The sequence below is a fragment of the Panthera onca genome, chromosome A1 (assembly GCF_046562875.1).
Source record: "Panthera onca isolate mPanOnc1 chromosome A1, mPanOnc1 haplotype 2, whole genome shotgun sequence".
NCBI lineage: Eukaryota > Metazoa > Chordata > Mammalia > Carnivora > Felidae > Panthera > Panthera onca.
This window is the reverse complement of record NC_138339.1, coordinates 234,713,227-234,737,207: the sequence shown is the minus strand read 5'-3', so window position 1 is coordinate 234,737,207 and position 23,981 is coordinate 234,713,227. Positions and strand designations below refer to the sequence as shown.

The 23,981-nt window shown below is 38.7% G+C and overlaps 1 protein-coding gene across 6 annotated transcripts in view; it reads right to left on the bottom strand.

Moving 5' to 3' along the window:
• LOC132680603 (phospholipid-transporting ATPase IB-like) overlaps positions 1–23,981 on the bottom strand; it is a 222,975-nt gene that overhangs the window by 114,036 nt on the left and 84,958 nt on the right. For all 6 annotated transcript variants that reach the window (XM_078445640.2, XM_078445698.2, XM_078445736.2 and 3 more), the window contains 6 exons: positions 23,260–23,309; positions 20,908–20,977; positions 16,799–16,883; positions 14,915–15,054; positions 9,339–9,477; positions 3,111–3,175 (listed from right to left, as the gene is read on the bottom strand). In XM_078445640.2, the coding sequence (XP_078301766.2) occupies positions 3,111–3,175; positions 9,339–9,477; positions 14,915–15,054; positions 16,799–16,883; positions 20,908–20,977; positions 23,260–23,309 (549 nt within the window). The remainder of the gene's footprint in view (positions 1–3,110; positions 3,176–9,338; positions 9,478–14,914; positions 15,055–16,798; positions 16,884–20,907; positions 20,978–23,259; positions 23,310–23,981) is intronic.

The window sequence follows — 23,981 nt, the reverse complement described above, 5'->3', positions numbered from 1 at the left end:
ATTCTCTCTCCCCCTTTTTCTTTCTCTCTTCTCTCTTTCTCTCTCTCTCTGCCCCTCACAAGCTCATGCTCTCTCTTCCTCTCTCTCCCTTTCTCTCTCTCTCAAATTAAAGTTTAAAAAATTAAACTTTTGGTATTTTAGGAGCAAATAATTGGAAAATTAAGCTGCACATACAATTCCAGTTCCAATATAGCCACATACATAAAGTACCTAGTGACAAATTGAACAAAATATAGTCAAGATTTTTAGTTTAGTGGTACTTGTCTATTTTTGCTTTTATTGCCTGTGCTTTTGTTATCATATCCAAGAAATCAGTGCCAAGTTCAATGTCAAGCAGGTTCCCCCCTATGATTTCTTCTAGGATTTTACAGTTTTGGGTCTCTGTTTAAGTATTTAATCCATTTTGACTTGACTTTTGTGTATGCTGTAATGGAAGAGTCTGCTATGGTCTGAATGTTTGTGTCCCCCAAAATTCATATGTTCAAATCCTAATGCCCAGTGATATTAGGAGGTGGAGCCTTTGAGAAGTAATTATGTCATGAAGATTAATGCTCTTATGGAAGAGACTCCAGAAATCCCTAGACCCTTTTGCCACCTGTGGACACAGCTTAGAAGGCACCAGCTATGACCCAGGAAGACAACCAGCACCAGAACATGACCATGATGGTGCCTTGGTTGTGGATTTCCCAGTCTCCAAAACTGTGAGAAATAAATTTCTGTTGTTTATAGGCTAGCCAGTCTGTGGTATTTTGTGATAGCAGCCAGAATGGACTAAGACAGGATCTGATTTTTTTCTTTTGAATGTGGATATCCAGCTTTTCCAACACCATTTTTCGAAGGGACTATCCTCTCCCCAGTGTGCATTCTTGGCATCCCTGTAATCCATATACATGGGTTATTTCTGGACCCTATTCTTTCCCATTGGTCTCTGTCTTTATGTCAGTACCGTACTGTTTTAATAATTGTAACTTTGTAATATATTTTGAAATCAGGAAGTATGAGGCTTCTGGCTTTGTTCTTCATTCTTAGGATTGCTTTGGCTATTTGGGGTGTTTTGTGATCCTTATGAATTACAGGCTGTTTTTGCTATGTCTATGGAAAAAAAAAATTGGAACTTCTTGTGTGTGCAGCTGCAGCAAACATTAAGTATGGCCAGATTAGCATAAAACTTTACATTAAAGGCCTTTAGCTCAATTTCTATTACCAGATTCATCATGTCCAGCTTTCAACAAAAAATTACAAGACATGCTAAAAGGCAAGAAAAAGCACCATATCTGAAGAGCTAAAGCAAGCATCAGAACCAGATTCAAAGGTAACACAGATTTTGGAAGTATCAGTGAATTTAAAATAAACTATGATCGAGGCTCCTGGGTGGTTCAATCGGTTAAGTGTCTGACTCTTGATTTTGGCTCAGGTCATGATCTCACCGTTCGTGATAGCACAGGGCCTGCTTGGGATCCTCTCTCTCATGATCTCTTTGCCCCACCCTCACTCACAGTCTTTCTAATTACATAAATGAACATCTTTTAAAAATAAAATAAACTATGATTAACATGTTAGGGACTGTAATGGAAAAATAGACAATATATGGGGAAGATAAGCAGAGTGATGGAAACACTTAAAGAATAAAAATGAAATGCTAGAAATAAAAAACACTGTAACAGAAGATTGCCCTTATTGAGCCCAACAATAGACTGGACACAGTCTACAAATTGAATTATGTAATATATAATTAATTAATTAACTAATTAATTAATATAATTAAGCTTGAATTATGTCAACAGAAATTTCCCAAACTGAAATACAAAGAGTAAAAAGAATTAGAAAAAAAAATCCCAAATGAAATATTCAAGAACTGTGGGACAATTTAAAAGATCTAACAACATACAGTCAACTGGAATTCCAGAAGGAGAAGAGTAAGAGAACAAAACAAAGAGAATTTTAAGTACTAATGACTAAAAATGTTCCCAAACTAATGGCAAACACATAACCATAAACCCAGGAAGCTTAGAAAACACCAAGCATGATAAATACAAAAAAAAAAAAAAAAAAAAAAAAAAAAAAAAATCTATACCTAGGCATATCACACTCAAACCACAAAATCAAAGGCAAAGAAGAAATGTTGAAAGAAGCCAGAAGGGAAGAATAAAGTAAGAAATAGCAGGCTTCTCATCAGAAACTACACAGTTGAGAAGGAAGTACTGAAAGAACAAGAAATACCAACCTAGAATTCTATATCCAGTGTAACTGTCCGTCAAATGTGAAAGAGAAATAAAGACTTTCTCACACAAAACCAGGAAATTCATCACCAGCTGATCTGCCCAGTAGAAATATTTTTAAAGTTTTTTCATGGAGAATAATAATGATATGTGTCAGAAACTCAGAACTACATTTAAAAAAAAGGATGAAATGGAATAGATGAAATCTATTTAAAATTCTTTAAAGTGAGTATGAAAATTATACAGTAAAAAAAATTAACAGAAAATAAATGGCAGAAAATAAAGGGCAAGGATGTTCAGTATTGGATTCCAGAATCCTTTCATTCTTGCAATGTAAATGCCAGGTATCTACTTAAACTTCTGGTAAAGACTGCTATATGCACGTATTTTTCTTTTCTTTTTTTTTTTTTTTCATTTTTAAAATCAAGTATCTGAGTGCTGGGTTTGGTATGATGCTGGGAACAGGGTGATGAAGGACTAGCCTAAGAATGAGGCAAGAAGTGGGAACCAGAGGGGTGCCTGTGTGGCTCAGTCGGTTGAGCGTCCGACTTCGGCTCAGGTCATGGTCTCATGGTTTGTGAGTTTGAGCCCCGCGTTGGGCTCTGTGCTGACAGCTTGGAGCTTGGAGCCTCCTTCAGATTCTGTGTCTCATTCTCTCTCTGCCCCTCCCTTTGTGCTCTGTCTCTCCCCGTCTCTCAAAAATAAAAAAAATGTAAAGAAAAATCTTTAAAAAAAAAAAAGAAAGAAAGAAAGAAGTCGGAACCAGAGGTAATGTTCCAGTGGACTTGAGTGGGAGTTCAAGACAACTTACATAGATTTTAAGGTGTTGGGGAACACTCAAGTAACAAATTGGGTATACTCGTATTAAATAGAATTTTTAAAATCACTTACCTCGAGTGAGTTTGAATTCAATCGAATACAAGGCATTTTAGTTGATAACAGTTTACAGGAATATGCTACAAAGTGAGAAAGAAAGAGGTCACATATTGCTTTCCACGAGTTCATGTTTTTAATGAAAAATCTATTTATATTCTCTATTCACCATACTGTCTTACAACTAGTTCAAAGTCTAGAGGCTTATCACAAACACTGAGCAAGGGATCGTGGAGGGAAAAAATTGAAACATCGCTTCATTTTTATCTTAATCAGCAATTTAAGTAGAAATGGTTGGGAAACGGCATATAACTAATGGCTAAATCTGTACCTTTAAATGCCTGTGGATTTTTATTTTTATTATCTCTCTGTGACATGAGATTCAGTTCATACCGTGTATCAATTCCACGTCCTGAGGAATCCAAGTTCTGTTGTATCAAGCCACTGTGTCAACATATTGTTCCTACTGTACTGATAAAATCCTAGGTGTGGCTAAAAGAAATAAACCCACCCAGTGCTCAAAGCATTCAACGTGATGATCAAAGTATACACCTCAGGGGCCACCTGGGTGTCTCAGTTGGTTAAACATCCGAATTCCGCTCAGGTCATGATCTCACAGTTCTCGTGGTTCGAGCCCTGCATCGGGCTGTGTGCTGGCAGCTTAAAGCCTGGAGTCGACTTTGGACTCTGTGTCTCCCTTCTCTCTGCCCCTCCACTGCTCCATGTTTTCTCTCTCTCTCTCTCTCTCTCTCTCTCTCTCAAAAATAAACATTGAAAACGTTTAAAGGTAAATTTATACAATATCACTTTTTAAAATTTTTTTAAGTTTATTTTTGAGAGAAAGAGAGCATAAGTGGGGGAGGGGCAGAGAGAGAGAGACAGAGAGAGAGAGAGAGAGAGAGAGAGAATCCCAAGCAGGTTCCATGCTGCCAGTGCAGGGCCTGACATGGGGCTCGGGCCCATGAACCGTGAGATCGTGACCTGAGTCAAAATCAAGAATCAGATGCCTAACTGACTGAACCACCCAGGCCCCCCAGGAGATAATCATTCTTAAATGATCTTCCTTATCAGTTATTGGTTCATCTGATGCTTCCTGTGTAAATCGTGGTTTTTTTCCCTAAAGAATGCAGTGATCTTTAATTTCTATTTTGAAGCCTGTGGATATTCGCTTTGCATTGCTACAGCAGTTTTCAAAACCAGAGTTTCTAAACTCTTCTAAGAATTCTAAAGATTCCCTGATACATTTTTTAAATGTTCACTTATATTTCAGAGAAAAAAAGGGGAGCAGGAAAGGGGCAGAGAGAGAGGGCCGATGATCCGAAGCAGGCTCTGCACTGACAGCAGAGAGCCCAGTGTGGGGCTTGATCCCAGGAACCATGAGATCATGACCTGAGCTGAAGTCAGACACTTAAATGACTGATTTAAGGCGCCCCCAAGATTTCCTGATAAATTTTATTGCAATGTTCATGTTTCCACTTTGACTTTGTCATAAGTTACTGACAAAGTTAACTGCCTAATGCTGTCAGTTTCTGTACCAGCATGCGGGTTGGAGAATTAATATTTGTGTCAGACACAGACAAGCCAGCCTCCACCTGTGGGTTCCAGTGCTGCCCCCAAGAAGAAACTTCTTCTGTCCTGAAGCTGTTGCTGCTGCTGGCTCTATATAAACAAAGGCTAAAAAGTCTCCATATAGAGAGGTTCCTCAAGAAGTTAAAAACAGAACTACCCTACTACCCAACAATGACACTACTAGATATTTACACAAAGGATACAAAAATACCAATTCAAAGAGACACACGCACCCCAATGTTTACAGCAGCATTATCAACAATAGCCAAATGGAAAAAGCCCAAAAGTCCATCAAATGGATGGATGAACAGATAAAGAAGAGGTGATACATATATATACACACACACATATGTATATATATATACACACACACACACACACATACACATATATATGTATACACACACACATATAATGAAATATTACTCAGCCGTCCAAAAGAGTGAAATCTTGCCATTTACAATGACCTGGATGGAGCTAGAGTGTATTACGCCAAACAAAACAAGTCAGAGACAACTACCATGTGATCTCACTCATAGTGGAATTTAAGAAACAAAACATGAAGTAGGGGAAGGAGGGAAAAAGAGAGAGAGGGAGGCAAACCATAAGAGGCTCTTAATGAGAGAGAACAAACTGAAGGCTGCCGGAGGGGAGGTGGGAGGGGATGGGCTTACCGGGTGATGGGTATTAAGGAGGGCACTTGGAATGAGCACTGGGTGTTATATATGAAGTGATGAGCCACTAAATTCTACTCCTGAAACCGATACAACACTATATTTTAACTAACTAGAATTTAAATAAAAACTTGAAACAAAAAGTGTCTGAAATAAAAAAATAAACAAAATTAAAAGTCTCCATATATTATGAAAATTTAAATCAGTATGCAGGCACTGATGGCTTACTCGTACCCAGCATCATATTGGGTGCAAAGGAAGATTTACGACAGGTATGTATTATAAGCCTCTTAAAACCTAAGGAATCAAAGCTAACACAAAAGAGGAAAAAAAACAACATACTGGTAAGCCAAATATAATAGTATAAATGCTGTTGAGGTTGAGAAGTAGCAGATTGTGTTGAACTGTGTTATCAGAAAGCTTTCAGGGGAGCCTGGGTGGCTCAGTCGGTTAAGCATCCGACTTCGCCTCAGGTCGTGATCTCACAGTTCATGGGTTTGAGCCCCATGTCGGGCTCTGTGCTGACAGCTCAGAACCTGGAGCCTGCTTTGGATTCTTTGTCTGCCTGTCTCCCCGCCCCTTCCCCGCTCACACTCTGTCTCTCTCTCTCAAAAATAAATAAACATGAAAGAAAGAAAGAAAGAAAGAAAGAAAGAAAGAAAGAAAGAAAGAAAGAAGGAAGAAAAAGAAAGAAAGAAAGAAAGAAAGAAAGAAAGAAAGAAAGAAAGAAAGAAAAAGAAAGAAAGAAAGAAAAAGAAATTAAGAAAGAAAGAAAGCTTTCAGAAGTTAATAGAACTAGTAGTCTTAGAAAACAGACAACAACGTGACAGGAGTCCTCAAACCCGATCCTGACATACTGATTCCTGAACGTATGTCAGTAAGTAAACCTCCCGCCAAGTCCTTGATCCAATTTTGTTCGTAACCAGTAACAAGACTGTTGAGTCTTTTAAGTGCACAGCGTGAGCCAACTTGAGCTCCGTGAGAGATGGCAGTAATGAGAACTGCCACAACATTCACAAAGGCAGCGGCCAACATTTTCAAAGCCCTCGTTGGACCCAGTATTTCAGAAAGAACCGTACATGTGCATCTCATTTAATGGTCACAATCACCAGAGGTATCATGGTTCTCTCCATTTTAGTAATGAGGAAATTGAGGATTAGAAAAGCCCACAAAAGCACAAGCTTGTAAATGTAAAGGCAGAAGATTCAGGCTCAAAACGTGGTCCTTGTAACTCCGAAGTCTGTGGTTTTAAACCACTATGCTCTAGATTATCTTTGAAAGATACAAAGATGTCAGCTCTCAGACACAGCTCAGTCTTCGTTTTAAATCCAATCCCCAGCCATTCAAACTCACGAAAGTAAGGTGAGAGCTCTCTAACCAAAGGCTATTGCATTTCTTGGAAAAGAAAATGGCCATGAAAGCCTCTAAGAAAACAAATTATATCAGCATGCTCTTCGGTTTCTATCAAAGCTCATTGACTCCATTTTTAGCTGGTCTCTGCAGGTGTAGCCTCTAAGGGAGGACAATAAAATTCACTCTGGGACCCAGTACTCAAAAGGCGTCAGGGGACTGTAGGCTGCATTCAGGCAACAGACGTGTTTTGCTTTGCCCTTACAGAATTTTATACATTTGAGCCCACATCTACGTATCAAGATATTTCGCATCAAAATACAGAATTCTGAATCATCTTCTAAAAACAAAAAACCTGTGCCAACAGCGGACTCTCATTTCCAAAAGGCAAGACTACACCGACTGTCCCTGGGGGGCCAGTGTTCCCCCTGTGGGCTTCCTCCTCCGACACATGTGTACTGCCCCTCACTCTGGTCCTGCCTGATTCTTCCAGATGTTTGCAAGCCCTGCTTTAAGAAATTACAGAGTTTGTTTCCTTTCTTCCTTCAAGTCCACCAGAGTTACTGTACATTTTTTTTTGAACGGATGCAATTTAACATGGCGGTTTTCTAAGAATCCATTATTCTGAGCAAAGAATCCTTCAAGTGAATTACAGACTTCTAACAAAAATAAGTTTCATTCAGTAAGGATAAAAATTCCGCTACTAATGAGACAATGGCTGTGTCTCATCTAGGTAGGGTTTCAGTCCTGAGCTGAGGGGACAGTTGAAGGCTTAGGAGAAACAAACAGTCCTCAGGTAGCGGGTTTGTAAAGAATGATAGGGTGCACTTTAGGAAGACAGGAAGAGAGCAGTCATTCTCCTTTGCGGTGCTGGGTCAGCTGAGCCCCTTCACAGGATATACACTGAGTTACTGTGGTCACTGAGGTCATGGTTATCAAGAAACATAGCAAGTCACACTAAAGCCAAAACATGGGAGAGCTGGCAAGAGGAGAGCATATGCATAGTGTGTCCTCAGATATTTGCCAGGTGGATAAATGAGTGACTACATCGTCCTCTGAGTCCTTAATAATTACATGAATATCTAGCATTCGTGAAGGACTTGTGAATGCTGCACCTCAAGCTAAGGTCTTCACAGAGACTACCTCGAGGCATCCTCACAAGAGCCCTATGAGGTTAAAAATATTATCATTATCCCCATTTTACAGACAAGAAGAAGTTGATGTTTAGAGATGTTAAAATCGATCCTTCAAAAATAACCAACCCTTCATTGACTCTGTGTTCTCTTCCAGCCACACCCTATTTCTCTGCTCCCCTTCACAGCAAAACTCTTTGAAAGACTCCTCTGTGCCCACTGCACCCTCATCAGTGAGGGCTGACAGATCGGCCTACCAGATGTACTCCGAATGTGGTCCCTCCTCCCCTTCCCATCACATCCTGGTGCAAGTCGCCACCGTCTCTCGTCTAGACGTCCGCAAAGGCTCGCTGCCTGATCTCCTGACTTGATTCGGCCCAGCCTCCACACGGTAGCCAACAGATCTTGTTGAAACGCAGATGAGACCATATTACTCTCCTGCTTGAAAGGGTACACATTTCTTACAGCAGATTCTCATCTCCTGTCTTCTCTGCTTTGCTCCCTGTACTCCAACCACACCGGCCTCTCGACTGCTCCTCAAGCACACACAGGCCCGTACCAGGGCCACGGCGCTCACCATACTCCTGGCCTGGAACACTCATCGCAGGGACCTTCCTGATGCTTGCTCCTTCTTTCCTTCTTTCCATCTCCTTAACAGACGTTCTATTTAATTACCTTCTCCACCTCTTGCTATGCCTTTCTTTGTTTTTATTCTTAGCACTGATTGTAATATAATACGTAGTGATTTGCTTATTAATTTTATCTCCTCTACTCGTATATAAGTTTCATGAAGAAAGAGAGTATTACTCAAGTTTTCATTCCCAGCTCCTAGAGTGTCCTCATATCTAGTAAGTGTCCAATATTCATTAAATGAATGAATGCAGAGTAAACAAATGAGTGGAGACAGCAAGTGAAGGGTGTCTGGTGTACACAGACTCATTTTATCATATATGTTCATCTAAACAGAGCTGGATGCCATCATGATTATGAAAAAAACATCATAATTTCAATTCCTTGTCACCACTGAAATTTGAATATGCACAGCTAACAGTTAATTTTTCAACTCCTATTCTGCACACCTCAACCCTAAGACACAATCATACAGTAAAGTTAAGGGGGAAAGGGGCCAAAAAAAGTGACATTGGGGCTTGGGGAAAAAACAGCTGAATATTCTAATAATCAAAATATTTATGAATAAACATATATAATACAAAGATAGGTATACACATTATAGAGAAAATATGCCATAACTTCAGGTTTCCAAGGAAAGGAACAAGAAACTACATACTACTCATGTCAGCATTCTGCAGTCTCTATTTCAACAATGTGAAGGAGACACAACAGTTTGCTTTGCTTGGTTTGTTTAAATTATTTGCCATGCGATGGCAAGGTTCCATTGCACTCCATTTTCCCCAAAGACATATAAAACAATTACTTGAAGGAAGCTCATTCATTCTTGATACTAGGATATATTTAGAATACCTGTTCAACCAGATTTTTAAAAACTTTGTATCTATTACCTATGTTAATTGCAGTTTCTTGTTTATCTCCTGTCAGGACCCATATTTTTATGTTTGCGTTCAGTAAAGTTGTTATCGTTTCTGGAACACGTGCTTGAAGGTGATCTTCAATGGCTGTGGCACCAAGCAGCAGAAATTCCTAGACGTTTTTTTCAAAGAGATTTTTATTATTAGTTAAGATAAAAAAACATTTTAAGACGGAATAAATTGGGCAAATTTTGACAAAAGATACGCATTCTACTTATTATGTGAAGTCCCATACCTGTACACACACGCATACTTTTTTCTTGTCTCTTCCATTGGTCTGTTTGTCCCTAGTTTGTTACAGTATGAGGCAGTGTAGCATGATAGTTAAAAGCATAGACTCATGGATCCATGTCTTAACTCTACAAATCACTACAAGTTATGATCTACAAACGATCATAAGCACATTACTTAAATTTCCATGCCTTCATTTCTTCATCTATAACTGGCAAAGTAGGGGGAAAATGACTCAGAGAATTATTGTGAGAGTTAACATTTAGAAAGTGAGTAGAATAGTATCCAACGTATTATAATTAGGAAATTAGGATCTGAATAGACATTTCTCCAAAGAAGATACACAAATAATCAAAAAACACATGAAAAGACGTTCAACATCATTAAAGAAGTGTAAATTAAAATCACAGTGAGACAACCGCTTCGTACCCAGTAGGGTGGCTATACCAAGTTATAGATAGTAACAAGTGTTGGCAAGGATGTGAAAAAATTGGAACCCTCATACAGCGGTGGTAGGAATGGAGAATGGTGCAGCCACTTTGGAAAACTAGTCTGGCAGCTTCTCAAATGGTTACATGGAGTTGCCATATGACCCAGCAATTTCATTCTCAGGTATATTCAGGAAATAAGGAATGCCCACATGAAAACTTCCATGAGTGCATACAGAAGCATTATTCACAAGAGCCAAGTGGAAACAATCCAGATGTCCTTCAACAGAAGAATGGATAAACAATTGTATACCTACACAATGGAATACTATTTGGCACTGAAAATGAATGAGATACTGGTACGTGCTACAATATGGATAAATCCTAAAAACATTAAGCTAAATGAAAGAAGCAAGTCACTAATATTTATGATTCCATTTATATGAAATATCCAGAGGAGGTGAATCTACACAGACTAAAGGAAATTAGTGCCTGCATGGGGCTGGGCAACAGAGTAGGAGGGTACCAGAGAGTGAATACTAACAGATATGGGGATTGAGAAGGATGTTGAAAATATTGTGTTCATTATGGTGATGGTTGCACAATTCTATTGAATACAGATATTATGCAGCTGAATATACTAAAAACTGTAGATTGTATACTTTAAATGGAGGAATTGTATGGTATGTGAATTATATCTCAATAAAGATGTTGTATTAAAAAAAAGGAATTATTCAAAGGAAATTTGAGGCCAGAGAACCTCAGAATCAAGTCTAATTCAATCAGCCAATATGTCAGATTCATATTTTACCAATTGAGTGATACTGGCAACACGAAAATTAATTACTTTAGCAGTTACTAAGTTATGATGTACTTACTGACTATCGATACAAATGTGGAGATTGTCTCTCTTACTCTTACCCAACAGGAAACAAAGTTAAATTTTATGAGTGTCCTAAGGAAAAATATTCAAGAAGAAAAGAAGTGCTACTGGCCACAAGAGCTAGGAATATCAGAAAATCCCTCCCTATAACTGAAAACAAGTAGAGTCATAACAACGTGCATGGAATTATCTATAAGAACCAATTTCACACAACTAGTTGACCCTGACACATCTTTGGTGTTATATTCCGGTAGTTACCAAAAAGTCCATAGAGAGTAGCCATATAACTAATTAACATAACATCAGCTGGAACTGTGGAAATTAACACAAATCACCAGGCAGAATATTAGACACTCTTATAGCTAAAAAAAAAAAAAAAAAAAAAAGATGTAAAAGATCTGTATGCTGAAAACTATAGAAAACTTATGAAGGAAACTGAAGAAGACACAAAGGAATGGAAAAACTCTCCATGCTCATGGATTGAAAGAATAAATATTGTTAAAATGTCAATATTACCCAAAGCAATCTACACATTCAGTGCAATCCCAATTAAAACTGCACTGGCACTCTTCTCAAAGCTAGAACAATCCTAAAATTTTAATGGCACTACAAAAGACCCTGAATAGCCAAAGTAGTATCGAAGAAGAAAACCAAAGCGGGAGGCATCATAATCCCAGACTTTAGCCTCTACTACAAAGCTGGAATCCTCAAGACAGTATGGTAGTGGCACAGAAACAGACACATAGACGAATGGAATAGAGAACCCAGAACTGGACCCACAAATGTATGGCCAACTAATCTTTGACAAAGCAGGAAAGAGTATCCAATGGAAAAAAGACAATCTCTTTAGCAAATGGTGCTGGGAGAACTGGAGAGCAACATGCAGAAAAATGAAACTAGACCACTTTCTTACACCATACACAAAAATAAACTCAAAATGGATGAAGGACCTGAATGTCAGACAGGAAACCATCAATACCCTAGGGGAGAAAGCAGGATAAAACCTCTTTGACCTCAGCTGCAGCAATTTCTTACTTGACACATCTCCAAAGGCAAGGGAAATAAAAGCAAAAATGAACCACTGGGACCTCATCAATATAAAAAAGCTTCTGCACTGCAAAGAGAACAATCAACAAAACTAAAAGGCAACCGAATGGAATGGGAAAAGAGATTTGCAAAGGACATATCGGACAAAGGGCTAGTATCCAAAATCTGTAAAGAACTCACCAAACTCCACACCCAAAAAACAAATAATCCAATGAAGAAATGGGCAGAAAACATGAATAGACACTTCTCCAAAGAAGACATCCAGATGGCACATGAAAAGATGCACAACGTCATTCCTCATCAGGGAAATACAAATCAAAACCACACTGAGATACCACCTCACGCCACAGTGGCTAAAATGAACAAATCAAGGGGCGCCTGGGTGGCGCAGTCGGTTAAGCGTCCGACTTCAGCCAGGTCACGATCTCGCGGTCCGTGAGTTCGAGCCCCGCGTCAGGCTCTGGGCTGATGGCTCGGAGCCTGGAGCCTGTTTCCGATCCTGTGTCTCCCTCTCTCTCTGCCCCTCCCCCGTTCATGCTCTGTCTCTCTCTGTCCCAAAAATAAAAATAAAAAAACGTTGAAAAAAAAAAAAAAAAAAAAAATGAACAAATCAAGAGACTATAGATGCTGGAGAGGATGTGGAGAAATGGGAACCCTCTTGCACTATTGGTGGGAATGCAGACTGGTGCAGCCACTCGGGAAGACAGTGTGGAGGTTCCTCAAAAAATTAAAAACAGAACTACCCTAAGACCCAGAAATAGCACTACTAGGAATTTACCCAAGGGATACAGGAGTACTGATGCATAGGGGCACGTGTACCCCAATGTTTATAGCAGTGCTTTCAACAATAGCCAAATTATGGAAAGAGCCTAAATGTCTATCAACTGACAAATGGATAAAGAAGATGTGGTTTATGTACACAATGGAATATTACGTGGCAATGAGAAAGAATGAAATATGGCCTTTTGTAGCAATGTGGATGGACTGGAGAGTGTTATACTAAGTGAAATGAGTCAGGCAGAGAAAGACAGATACCATATGTTTCACTCATATGTGGATCTTGAGAAACTTAACAGAAGACCATGGGGGAGGAGAAGGGGGAAAAAAGAGAGAAAGAGGCAAACCATAAGAGACTCTTAAATACTGAGAACAAACTGAGGGTTGATGGGGGTTGGGGGGGAGGGGAAAGTGGGTGATGGGCATTGAGGAGGACACCTGTTAGGATGAGCACTGGGTGTTGTGTGGAAACCAATTTGACAAGAAGTTATATTAAAAATAATCAAAATGGGGGCGCCCTGGTGGCTCAGTTGGTTGAGTGACCGACTTCGGCTCAGGTCATGATCTTGCAGTTTGTGAGTTAATGCCCCGCGTCGGGCTCTGTGCTGACAGCTCGGAGTCTGGAGCCTGCCTCGGATTCTATGTCTCCCCCTCTCTCTACCCCTCCCCTGCTCACTCTCTGTGTCTCTCGGTCTCTCAATAATAAATAGACATTAAAAAAAATTTTTTTAAATAATCAAAATAAATAAATAAAATTAAAAAATAAACACTGTCTGTTTGCCAGGCACTGTGTACATGCTGGAGACCAGCATTCAGCTGATGATTCACCTAATAACATGAAGAAACCAGTCAGCTTGAGGCCACCGCACTCCCTGACCTTGCCACCCATCTCACATAACCTGGGAAAGGCAAACTTACCTGTTCTTTTTCTTATCCTATGAATTCCTTACTCTTTTCCCACTTATGACTTCCAGACTAAAACTAAAACTAAAACATAAAATACATCGGTTTGATTGAAAAATAATTGCATAGTAATACTTGTACAGTCTTTCAAGTGCCAGAGGCCAATTTCAACTGCCCGGATTTCTTCCCGGTATGTGGGAGCAACAGACAACTTGCCGGGAACATAAGGAAGAGGAGGGTTACATAAATCAGTCTCCTTGCTGTGCTGCGTCAACGGATACGGAGTAATCACCTGTGAGGGTTATTGCGGCACATTCATGTAGTTGGTGTGAAGCTAGGTTAGGTTCCTAATCTTTCAACACACAACTTAAAAACAAAAACAAAAACATAGACCCAATGATGTCAAGAAAACCCCCGAGTCTAAATTTGCTTTGGCTGTGCTCCTGCAGGAATAAAATGCAGAGTTCATGGAACCAAATGACAAAAGAACCCAAGTCAAGAAACTAAGATAAGAATGGACCCAGGAGCCACAAGATCCCTGAGGCCACAACAAGCAAATTCACAATGACCCTCGAGTGACACTCAACAGTCCAGGGTGCAAGAGATCCCCTGGAACAGTAACCACCAGAGAAGAGCACAATAAAATTATATTCATCCATGTAATGAAATACCATGGACTGATCTAAGAAAATAACAGAAGAATATCCAGTGATATGGAAAAAATATCCCCAATTTATTGCAAAGTGAAATTTTTCATGATTCAAGCAGTATTTTCATGGGGAAAATTCGATGGAGATTTTTTTTTTGGCGACAGGGTGGGGGGGGGGGGTAGATTTTTACTTTTAATTTTTATAGGAAAAAATTTGTATATGTGTATTAAATACCTACAATGGAACACCACACATATATGAAGAAAGAGACTGGAAGATTATACACTAGAACTTAGTCATTTGCCCAACATTACAGATGATGGTTATTTACTATTCCAGCTTATTTTTCTGTGAAAAACATGTATTTCTTTTGGAATGGGAAAGGTTATTTAAAAAAAAAAAGGGATAACAAGATTGAAGTAATTAGGATATGATTTGGAAAAGAAAGAAATATTTTGAATATTTTACAAGATATATCTTATGAATCGGCAGTACAAAATGTATACTTCTGAAGAAAAAAAACCACAATTTAACTGAATTTTTAAAATTACATCAAGACATGAAAACATCGATGAGTGCATGTTTTCAAAACTTTGACTTGGCCTGTAGCATACACACGGGGTACGTTACCTTTTCGATACGATCGTAACATTCTTCCAGACTCTGCCTTCTGTCCTGTATGACTGTACTTGCTTTTTTATACTCCATCAACCACTGTTGATATTGTTTCTCCGTTAAATCTGTATAGGCAATGCAGAGAGTTCTCAGTCCTGTAAGAAAGAATGGAATACAACCTGATCAAGCCGTCAGTCAGTGATCAGGGAGAAGTAGAGAATTTGAAAACAAATCCAAAAGTGTTAGGGGTCACGGGAATGTGAAGTCCTTCCAATGGCCCTACCTGATCTGTCCCTGGCTGCCTTACTGATTGATCTTATCTCCTCCCCTCTTCATTGCTTTCTTACTGGTCCTCTTCCTGCTGGTCCTCTTACCTCCCAAAACTTGCACTTCCTCTGCCCTTGTCCAGGAATCTTTTCCCCTGGAAAGCCACATGGTTCTCCTTCCCTTTCTTCAGTTTCTGCCTAACTCAGCCTGCAGAGAGAGCAACCATCACGCTCTGTTCCCCTATCCTGCTTAAATTTTCTCCATGGCACTTATCACCCCCCTGACATTATCTATTATTGGCCAATTCCCTCAGGGCATGAGCTGTCTATGTTTTGTTCACTTCTGTACTGGGAGCTCACAACAGCGCACGGCACTTAATAAATACTCAATATCTATTTATTGAAGGAAGGAGAAGATGAACGAGGCTTTAGTTTTTCAATTTCCAAGTAAGTCAAACAATTGTTAAAATAACAGAATATGAATTTAAATCCCATTTTGTAAAGACTTACTGGGAAAAAAATTAGAAATCATATTTTACTCTAATATTTTAGGCTAACCCCTGAAAAGCATTCAAATAGCTGGGGATCCCCTAGAAATGAACTCATTACAGATAAGCTAAAGAAGTTGTTATATTGTTTTGAGCTCCATTACAATACAGTTCCTATATGCTTCTACCTGTTGTAACCTGCCTACAGCTCACATCTATTTTAAGATGGCAGTAAAAGGCCCAAAGTGCAACCTTGCAAAATACCAACACTTCTAGGCAAAACACATGGCTGTGGGAAGCAGAAGCTTATAAACTAAAATGATAAAGGGGGATACAGCTTCCAGGTATTATTAGCTTTACTCTTACATGATACGATACCTTGCTTTTTCAACACTTCTATAAACTTTTTAGTTAGTGTTGTTCTTATTCAAAACTCACTCATGAAATTTTCTTTTTAATTAAAAAAAGTTTTAAGTGTTTATTTATTTTTGAGAGAGCGAGAAAGAGACAAAGCGTGAACAGCAGGGAGGGGCAGAGAGAGAGGGAGCCACAGAACTCGAAGCAGGCTCTGGGCTTGAAGCTGTCAGCACGGAGCCTGAGGAGCTCGAACTCACAAGCTGTGAGATCGCGACCTAAACCAAAGTCAGACACTCAGCCAACTGAGCCACCCAGGCGCCCCCTGAAATTTTATTTCTTAAGAGATGGGTGATAAGTCAAAATCAGAAGGATAATAAGAGAATGGCAGGAAAACATTGAGTGTGTCTGCTTTCTGAGTTATATGCACATAATAGGTAACTTTTTCTCTACTATGGGCCAAGTTCCTAGTACAACAAATAGAAACAGATAATAGATGTCTTTGTAGACACTGCTTTTGGAATAAAGGAAGAACTTCACAGTAGAAACATACTTTTTAGTGTTTGCTCCTAAGCATAAAACACAGGAGAGAGAAAGAAGGAAAAATAATGTCTCAACAGGGTTTGTTTGAAGAACCATTTACTTTTAAGCAAACAGAAGGCATTACAAAGTCACATAAATGAATGAGCTCCCCTTGCCAGCCAAGCATCAATGACATACATTGTTTATAATTTCAATATTTAAGAAGAGCATTTCAAAAGGAAACATCATTCTAAACAATTTTCACTTACCTTCTTTGGCAAAATATTCCAGATGGGTTAATGTCTCCTTCACAAAGAGAGAGTCATCTGAAAGTCTCTCATAAATCACTGTATCCTATAAAAAAAAAAAAAAAAAATTCCTGTGACTAACATCTTATCTAAGCCTGACAGTCCAAATTCTAAATACTGCATTACAATTTTATTGTCATATACAATAGATGTGAGGAACTCAAGCAGTCCCAGGGAAGGCACAATTCCAAAGAGGATACATTACATACAGAGGAACAGAGGTAACAGACTTTTCACTGAGACAATGCAAGTGATAAGCCAGTAAAGCGCGATCTTTAAAGAACTGAAAGAAAAAAATTGTCAACCTGGAATCCTATATTCCGCAAAAATTTATTTCAAAATGAAGGTGAGAGAAAATAAAGATGAAATAAAAATATTTTTCAGACATAAACAGGCTGAAAAAACTTACTGCCAACAGATGCATGCTATAAGATATGGTAAAGGGAATCTGTCAGAGAGGAGATTATAGCAAATAGAAACATGAGTCTGAAGAGCACTGAAACTGATAATGACATGAGTGTGTGTCACACACAGTATTTTTCTTATTTATTTTAACAAGGATAATTGCTTGAGCAAAATTAATAACAATACACTGTGAAGTTTATAACATTTATAAAATTAAAATGTCTGACAAGAGCACAAAGATTGGCTGGAAACAGATGGAAGTACAGAATTGTAAGGTATATAATCACTCCAAGACAGAATGTAATAAATTAAAGATGCCCACTCTAAGACCTAAAACAACTAATCAAATTTTAAAAAGGAGAGATATAGGAATAAAAAAATAAGTAATTCTTGTCATAAATGAAAAAAGAACTGGAACAAATAGAAAATAAATGGCAAAATGATGTGTTTAAACCTAGCTGTATCAGTAAGCACATGTAAATGGTTTAATATCCAGTTAAAAGGCAGAGAATTCCAGGATGGATTAAAGATAAAAAACAAAACAAAACAAAAAACAACCAACTACATGCTTCCTAGAAGAATCGTACTTTAAGTATGAAGACACAAATGGGCTAAAAAGAAAGAAAAAAATATACCATAGCAACACTAATCAAAAGAAGCCTGTGATGGCTATGTTATAACCAGACAATAGAGAATTCAGAGTGAAGAAAATTGCCGGGGATAAGGAAAATCATTTTGCACTGACAAAAGGGTCAATTTCATCAAGAGGAATTGGCAATCCTGAATGTTTATACACCTAATGACATAGCTGCAAAATGAAGCTTAAACTAATAGAAGCAAATGCAATGAAGGAAAAGCTAAAAGAACTTGAAGATGAAAAATCACCATTCAGACACAATGATATTTGGGGATTTTAATATCCCCCTTTCAATCACTGATAGAACAAGTAGACAGAGTCATCAAGGATATAAAAGATTTGGATGATAGTATCAACCAACTTAACTAATAGTTATAAACTACTTTATCCCACAACAACAGAATACTCAGACTTTTTATGTGCATACAAAACATTTAACATTTGATAGGTCATAATATGAACCATAAAACAAGTTCCAATAAAATAAAGGATTCAAGTTATATAGAGTATGTTCTCTACTAAAACAGAATTATGTTATAAATCAATTAAAAGAATAGCTCTAGCAAATGCCCAAATATTTAAAAACACATACTTAAAAAGAACCCATGAGTCAAAGAAGACATTAAAACAAAACTTAGAATATTTTGAATGAATGAAAATGAAAATGCAGCACATCAAAATTTGTGACATTCTGCTAAAGCAATAATTAGGAAATGTATAGGACTAAACATTTGTATTAAAAAAGAAAGAAAGAAAGTTCTCAAATCAAGTTCCGCCTTAAGAAACTATAAAAAGACTGAGGTGTTTGGGTGGCTCAGTCAGTTGAGCATCCAGCTCTTGATGTTGGCTCAGGTCATGACCCCAGGGTGGTGGAATTGAGCCCCACATTGGGCTCTGCACTAAACGTGGAGCCTGCTTAAGATTTTCTCTTTCTCTCTCTCTCTCTCTCTCTCTCCCCCCCCCCCCTGCATCTTTCCCTTGCTCACACTCTCTCTCTGTCTTTAAAATAAAAAATAAACTAGAAAAAGAGGAGCAAATGAAGCCACAAGTAGGCAAAATAATAGGAATAATAAAGAGTAGAAGTTAATGAAATAGGAAACAGAGAAACATTGAAGAAAAATCAAATCTGGAAGCACTTTCTTCAGGAATATCAATAAAACCAATAACTAGCTAGCCTACCATATGATTTCACTCATATGTGGAATTTAAGAGATGAAACAGATGAACATATGGGAAGGAAGGGGAAAAGAGAAGAGCGGGAAACAAACCACAAGAGACTCTTAACAACAGAGAACAAAGTGAGGGTTGATGGAGGGAGGTGGGTGGGGGATGGGCTAAATGGAGGAGGGGCATTAAGGAGGGCACCTGTTGGGATGAGCACTGGGTGTTGTATGTAAGTGATGAGTCATGAAATTCTACTCCTAAAACAATACTACATTCTATGTTAACTAACTAGAATTTAAACAAAATCTTGGAAGAAAATAAGTAAATAAAAATGGAATAATTATGAGTTAAAGAAGCTACACAATAAGTCATATATCCTATATGACTTTATATAAAATGTAATAAATGCAAACGAATCAGTAGTTGACAGAAAGTAGACTGGTATCAAAACGTATCAAATTATACACTTTAAATAATGTGCAGTTTATTTTACCTCAATAAAGCTGTTTTTCTTTCTTTTTTTTTTTTAATTTTTAATGTTTTATTTATTTTTTTTTATTTTTTTTTTTTTTTCTGTTTTTACTTTTATTTGCATGTATTTCATGCAGAATTTACTCCCGGGCCATAAGTTTTTGTTTCTTCAGTTTCTTCTGGGATATCTTTTTCTTCTGTGCAACCTCCTCTTCTGGTTTAGGAACAATCTGCTCTTTTTCAGTAAGGATCATCTCAATGTGGCAGGGAGAGCTCATGTATGGGTTAATCCGACCATGAGCCCTGTAAGTTCTACGCCGCATTTTGGGGGCTTTGTTCACCTGGATGTGCTCAATGACCAGAGAATCTACATCTAAACCCTTAAGTTCAGCATTACTCTCTGCATTTTTAAGCATGTGCAGTAAAAATTCGGCACTCTTTTTGGGCCACCGACCCTGTGTCCAGCCCCACTGTTTGGCCTGGGCACACCTACCAACTCCACCATTGTAGCGTCGGAATGGCACACATTGCTTCTGCAAAGTGACATCTTTCAGATACTTGGTGGCTTTTCGGATATGCATACCCTTGATGGCCTGGGCAGTTTCCCGTGTGTTCTTAAAGTGAACACGAAGATTTGAACCTCTTGATTTGCATGATTTTGTCGGGTTTTCCGGGTCAAGTGAATAGCGAACCATTTTCAGAGATCACCTCAGGCCGCTTACGGGAAGAGCTGTTTTATTTATTTTTGAGACAGAGAGAGAGACAGAGCATGAGCAGGGGAGGGGCAGAGAGAGAGGGAGACACAGAATCAGAAGCAGCTCCAGGCTCCGAGCTGTCCACACAGAGCCCGACGCAGGGCTCGTACTCACGGACCGTGAGATCATGACCTGAGCTGAAGTCAGACGTTCAACCGACTGAGCCACCCAGGCGCCCTGTAAGCTGTTTTTCTTTTAAGTATATATGGCTGTGAACAAATATATACGTGCTTAAAAAAAAAAAGGATTTACAGAGGCAAAGCTATTTCCTGAGAGTCACCAAATCCAAGCACTTTGGGCTTGAAATGGGGATCAAAATTCCTGCTCTAAACTCTTAGCATCAACAATCTACTCATTAGTTCTCAACAGACCAACTAAGTGACAACAAATTTTTCACTGACATTAAAGCTTAATAAACTCTGGTGTGGATCACCATAAATTTCAATGACTTGAGTCTTGGGGAAGCTTTGGGGCTACCCAGAAAGGACTTTTCAGCCTTGGCTGATGCTGGCAACGACCAATGGTAACAGCAGATTCAAAGTAACATTGAAAAATAATTGCAAAGTTGTAAAAGGCTTCCTGCAAGTTGTTGAAACAGAGGGAAGGCGTTAATACGAATGATGAATCATGATACTTACAGCCCCTTTGCAGTACAGCCGGAGCTTTCCTGTAGGAGTTCGGACAATTACAGACATCCTTTTTCTATTACTGAGACAATATGAAATGCATTATTGGTTTCCATGTTCCTCAGTACATGGTGCTAACACACACACACACACACACACACACACACACACACACACACACAAAATCCAAGTTAAAAGAATTCTCAGAGTCCTCCGCTGACCATTAGTGAAAAGGCCAACATGTTTCTTGCCAGCCTCCATTTCTTTTTTCTTTACCTGTTTCTTTAAACAGATTCTAATCTAAATCTCCACCTTCTACTACTACTGTTTCTCAGTTACTATCCTTTTCTTCCATGGAAATTTATTAGCACAAATATATATACATATACGTGTGTGTATATATATATTTACATGTTAATTACATAGCGTAATATGTATAACATATTGTTTTATATTATTACTATTATGTATTATGTAATACATATATAATGTAACATACACGTATCATGCATTACACATATAAGACATAAATTATATATACATATAGCATATATAATATAATCACTTACGAACTGATGAGGAAAGAGGAAAGCTTCCCTGGTTGTGTATTTTTCAGGCCTCACAACATCTCTGTCAAGTAGACCCTCCTGTCCCCACTCTGCTGCACAGAGATGTTCAACTGCTGGCTTGAGAGATGCCAGTTATTTTTCTGTGTAGTTCTGTCCTCTGGATTTTTTTCCTTTTTGTTTTTTTATGATTATAGACAGAAGTTAAACTCATTGCTTTCATTCCTGAGTTAGCAGCCCAAATAGGCTTGAAGATCTCCCCTCTCCTCCTTATCCCACACCCTGCCAAAGTAAACTGGCCAAAATCTTTTTTTTTTTTTCCTTTTTCCTCATCTTGTCATTCCCTAACCTTAACCTTGGATGGCTCTCCATGGCTTACAACAACTTTTCAAGAGACTCAAACAAACTACCTGCAAATCAGCACCTTCTCAGATATTCATCATATCCTACAATGCTACGTGTTGCACAATCCAGCGGGGGGGAGGGTCCCAGTGAGTAGCCCCACACCTGAACACTTGAGCTAGGAAGCATCTCAATAGGGACAGGGGCCAGCAATTGCTCTAACTGCCTAGCTGTCAGAATGCCACTAAAGGCAATTGAGTCATTCCAGTGTCACCCAGCTAGGAGCTCGTACTTTAAGGGCAGGAAACGAGTGCTCTGGTAGTAGTGACAGTCAGATATGAAGTAAAGGGAGAGCTAGAATCAGCACTGAGATACATTTTCTTGTAATACGGTTTTTAGAAGAAGCTGTCCTCAAGAGACAAGTTGGTAACAACAACTTTTCTGAGGTTCAAAGCTTTTTTTAAAGCATGTCACTGGCCAATAAGTCTTACTCATATGTGGATCTTGAGAAACTTAACAGAAGTCCATGGGGGAAAGGAAGGGGGAAAAATAGTTACAAACAGAGAGGGAGGGAGGCAAACCACGAGAGACTCTTAAATACAGAGAACAAACTGAGGGGGGATGGGGGAAGGGGAAAATGGGTGATGGGCATTGAAGAGGGCACCTGTTGGAATGAGTACTGGGTGTTGTATGGAAGCCAATTTGACAATAAATTATATTTTTAAAAAGATTTTTAAAATCACCTGGCTTTGGGAAGAACGAATTATTCCTTTCCTAATTTTCTAGCATTTCTCTTTCTAATTTTTCAGATTCCACATTAGAAATGCTCAGATGGTCTAAGAGACTGAGACTCTGTGAGTCTTTAAAACAGTGCAATGAAAATAAAATCATCACCAATGTCCTCACAATAGGCTATGGGGACCAGGCCACAGTAGCTGGACCAGAAGGCCCTCTGAAACCCAAGAGAAGAGAAGACAATGTGGATGCACATTGCCTCCTTTGGGGGTAAAAAAAGGAGGTACTTCACTGTCTTATGTTTAAAGAAATCATTTTGGGTTTATTTGTAAATATAATGTCCAATATTCATCTATTCATCAAGTGTTTATTGAGCACTTACTGAATACCACATTCCACAGAAGGTGACTCACGCGTTCCTGGGATCCCGAGTCTAGTTGGCGACACACTCAATAAGTAATAACCCGGATGTGAAATCTCAAGTCTGACTCTGACGAGAGCTGAGAAGGAGAGGTGTGGGAACCCCTCTCAGCTACAAAAGGGGATTTGGCCTAATGAGGCCTAAAGAAGTGAGCACCAGGCTCAGATTTAAGGCTCGATGGAAGCTGACAAGAATTTCATGATTCTGCATTAAAGCTTTGATTTACATTTCCAAATCCTAACTGAAGAGTCATGGAAAGAGCCCTGGAGAATACATGAACAAAATGAAAAGGTAGCTTACCTAGAAAACTCCAGGATGTTAAGAATTTCAAATGTGAAGTTTTCTCCCATCTATAGGAAGGTAAGACAACATATTCTTACCTGAGGAAAAAAGTACTCATCTTGCAAAACCTCTCACTCTCCCAGTCGGAAACAAGTTTTACCCGACAACTACACATCTTTTTCAAAACAGAAATTTCCTTACAAACTTGATGAAATGATGGCGCCCTCTTCTGGCAAGAACATTGTTTGCAAACTGGGGAATAGTTAGAAAAATGCTTCTCAGAGTGCAGATTTAAGGCTGAAACACCTCTTTTCAGCATAAAGTCAGCACCACGAGAAACAGTTTATAAACACTCTCATGTTGTAAGGGGACGTGGAGACCATCAACAGACAGAAATGGAAAAACAAGTAAGTCCTGTCATAAAGTCACGCAGTTCAAGTGAAATCCTTAATCCTTAGATAATTTGAAGAGATAAGCATGGAAAGAGACGGCATGCTATAAAATTTTATATCAGTAAAATCTGAATTCTTTTCTAAATTTTTCCAGTTACAGCTTCTTGACTTCCTGTAGCCATGATCAGTTCACCAAGAAGGCAGTACAGAATTTCAAATAATTAGAGAGTGTCCATGTGGCATGTACTCTGGGTATAAGGATGAATCATTCAGTCCGTTCTGCCAAGGGCTGAATGTCTAGTAAACATCCCTAACCACTGCATTATTACTAGAAAAAAATTAGTGAGT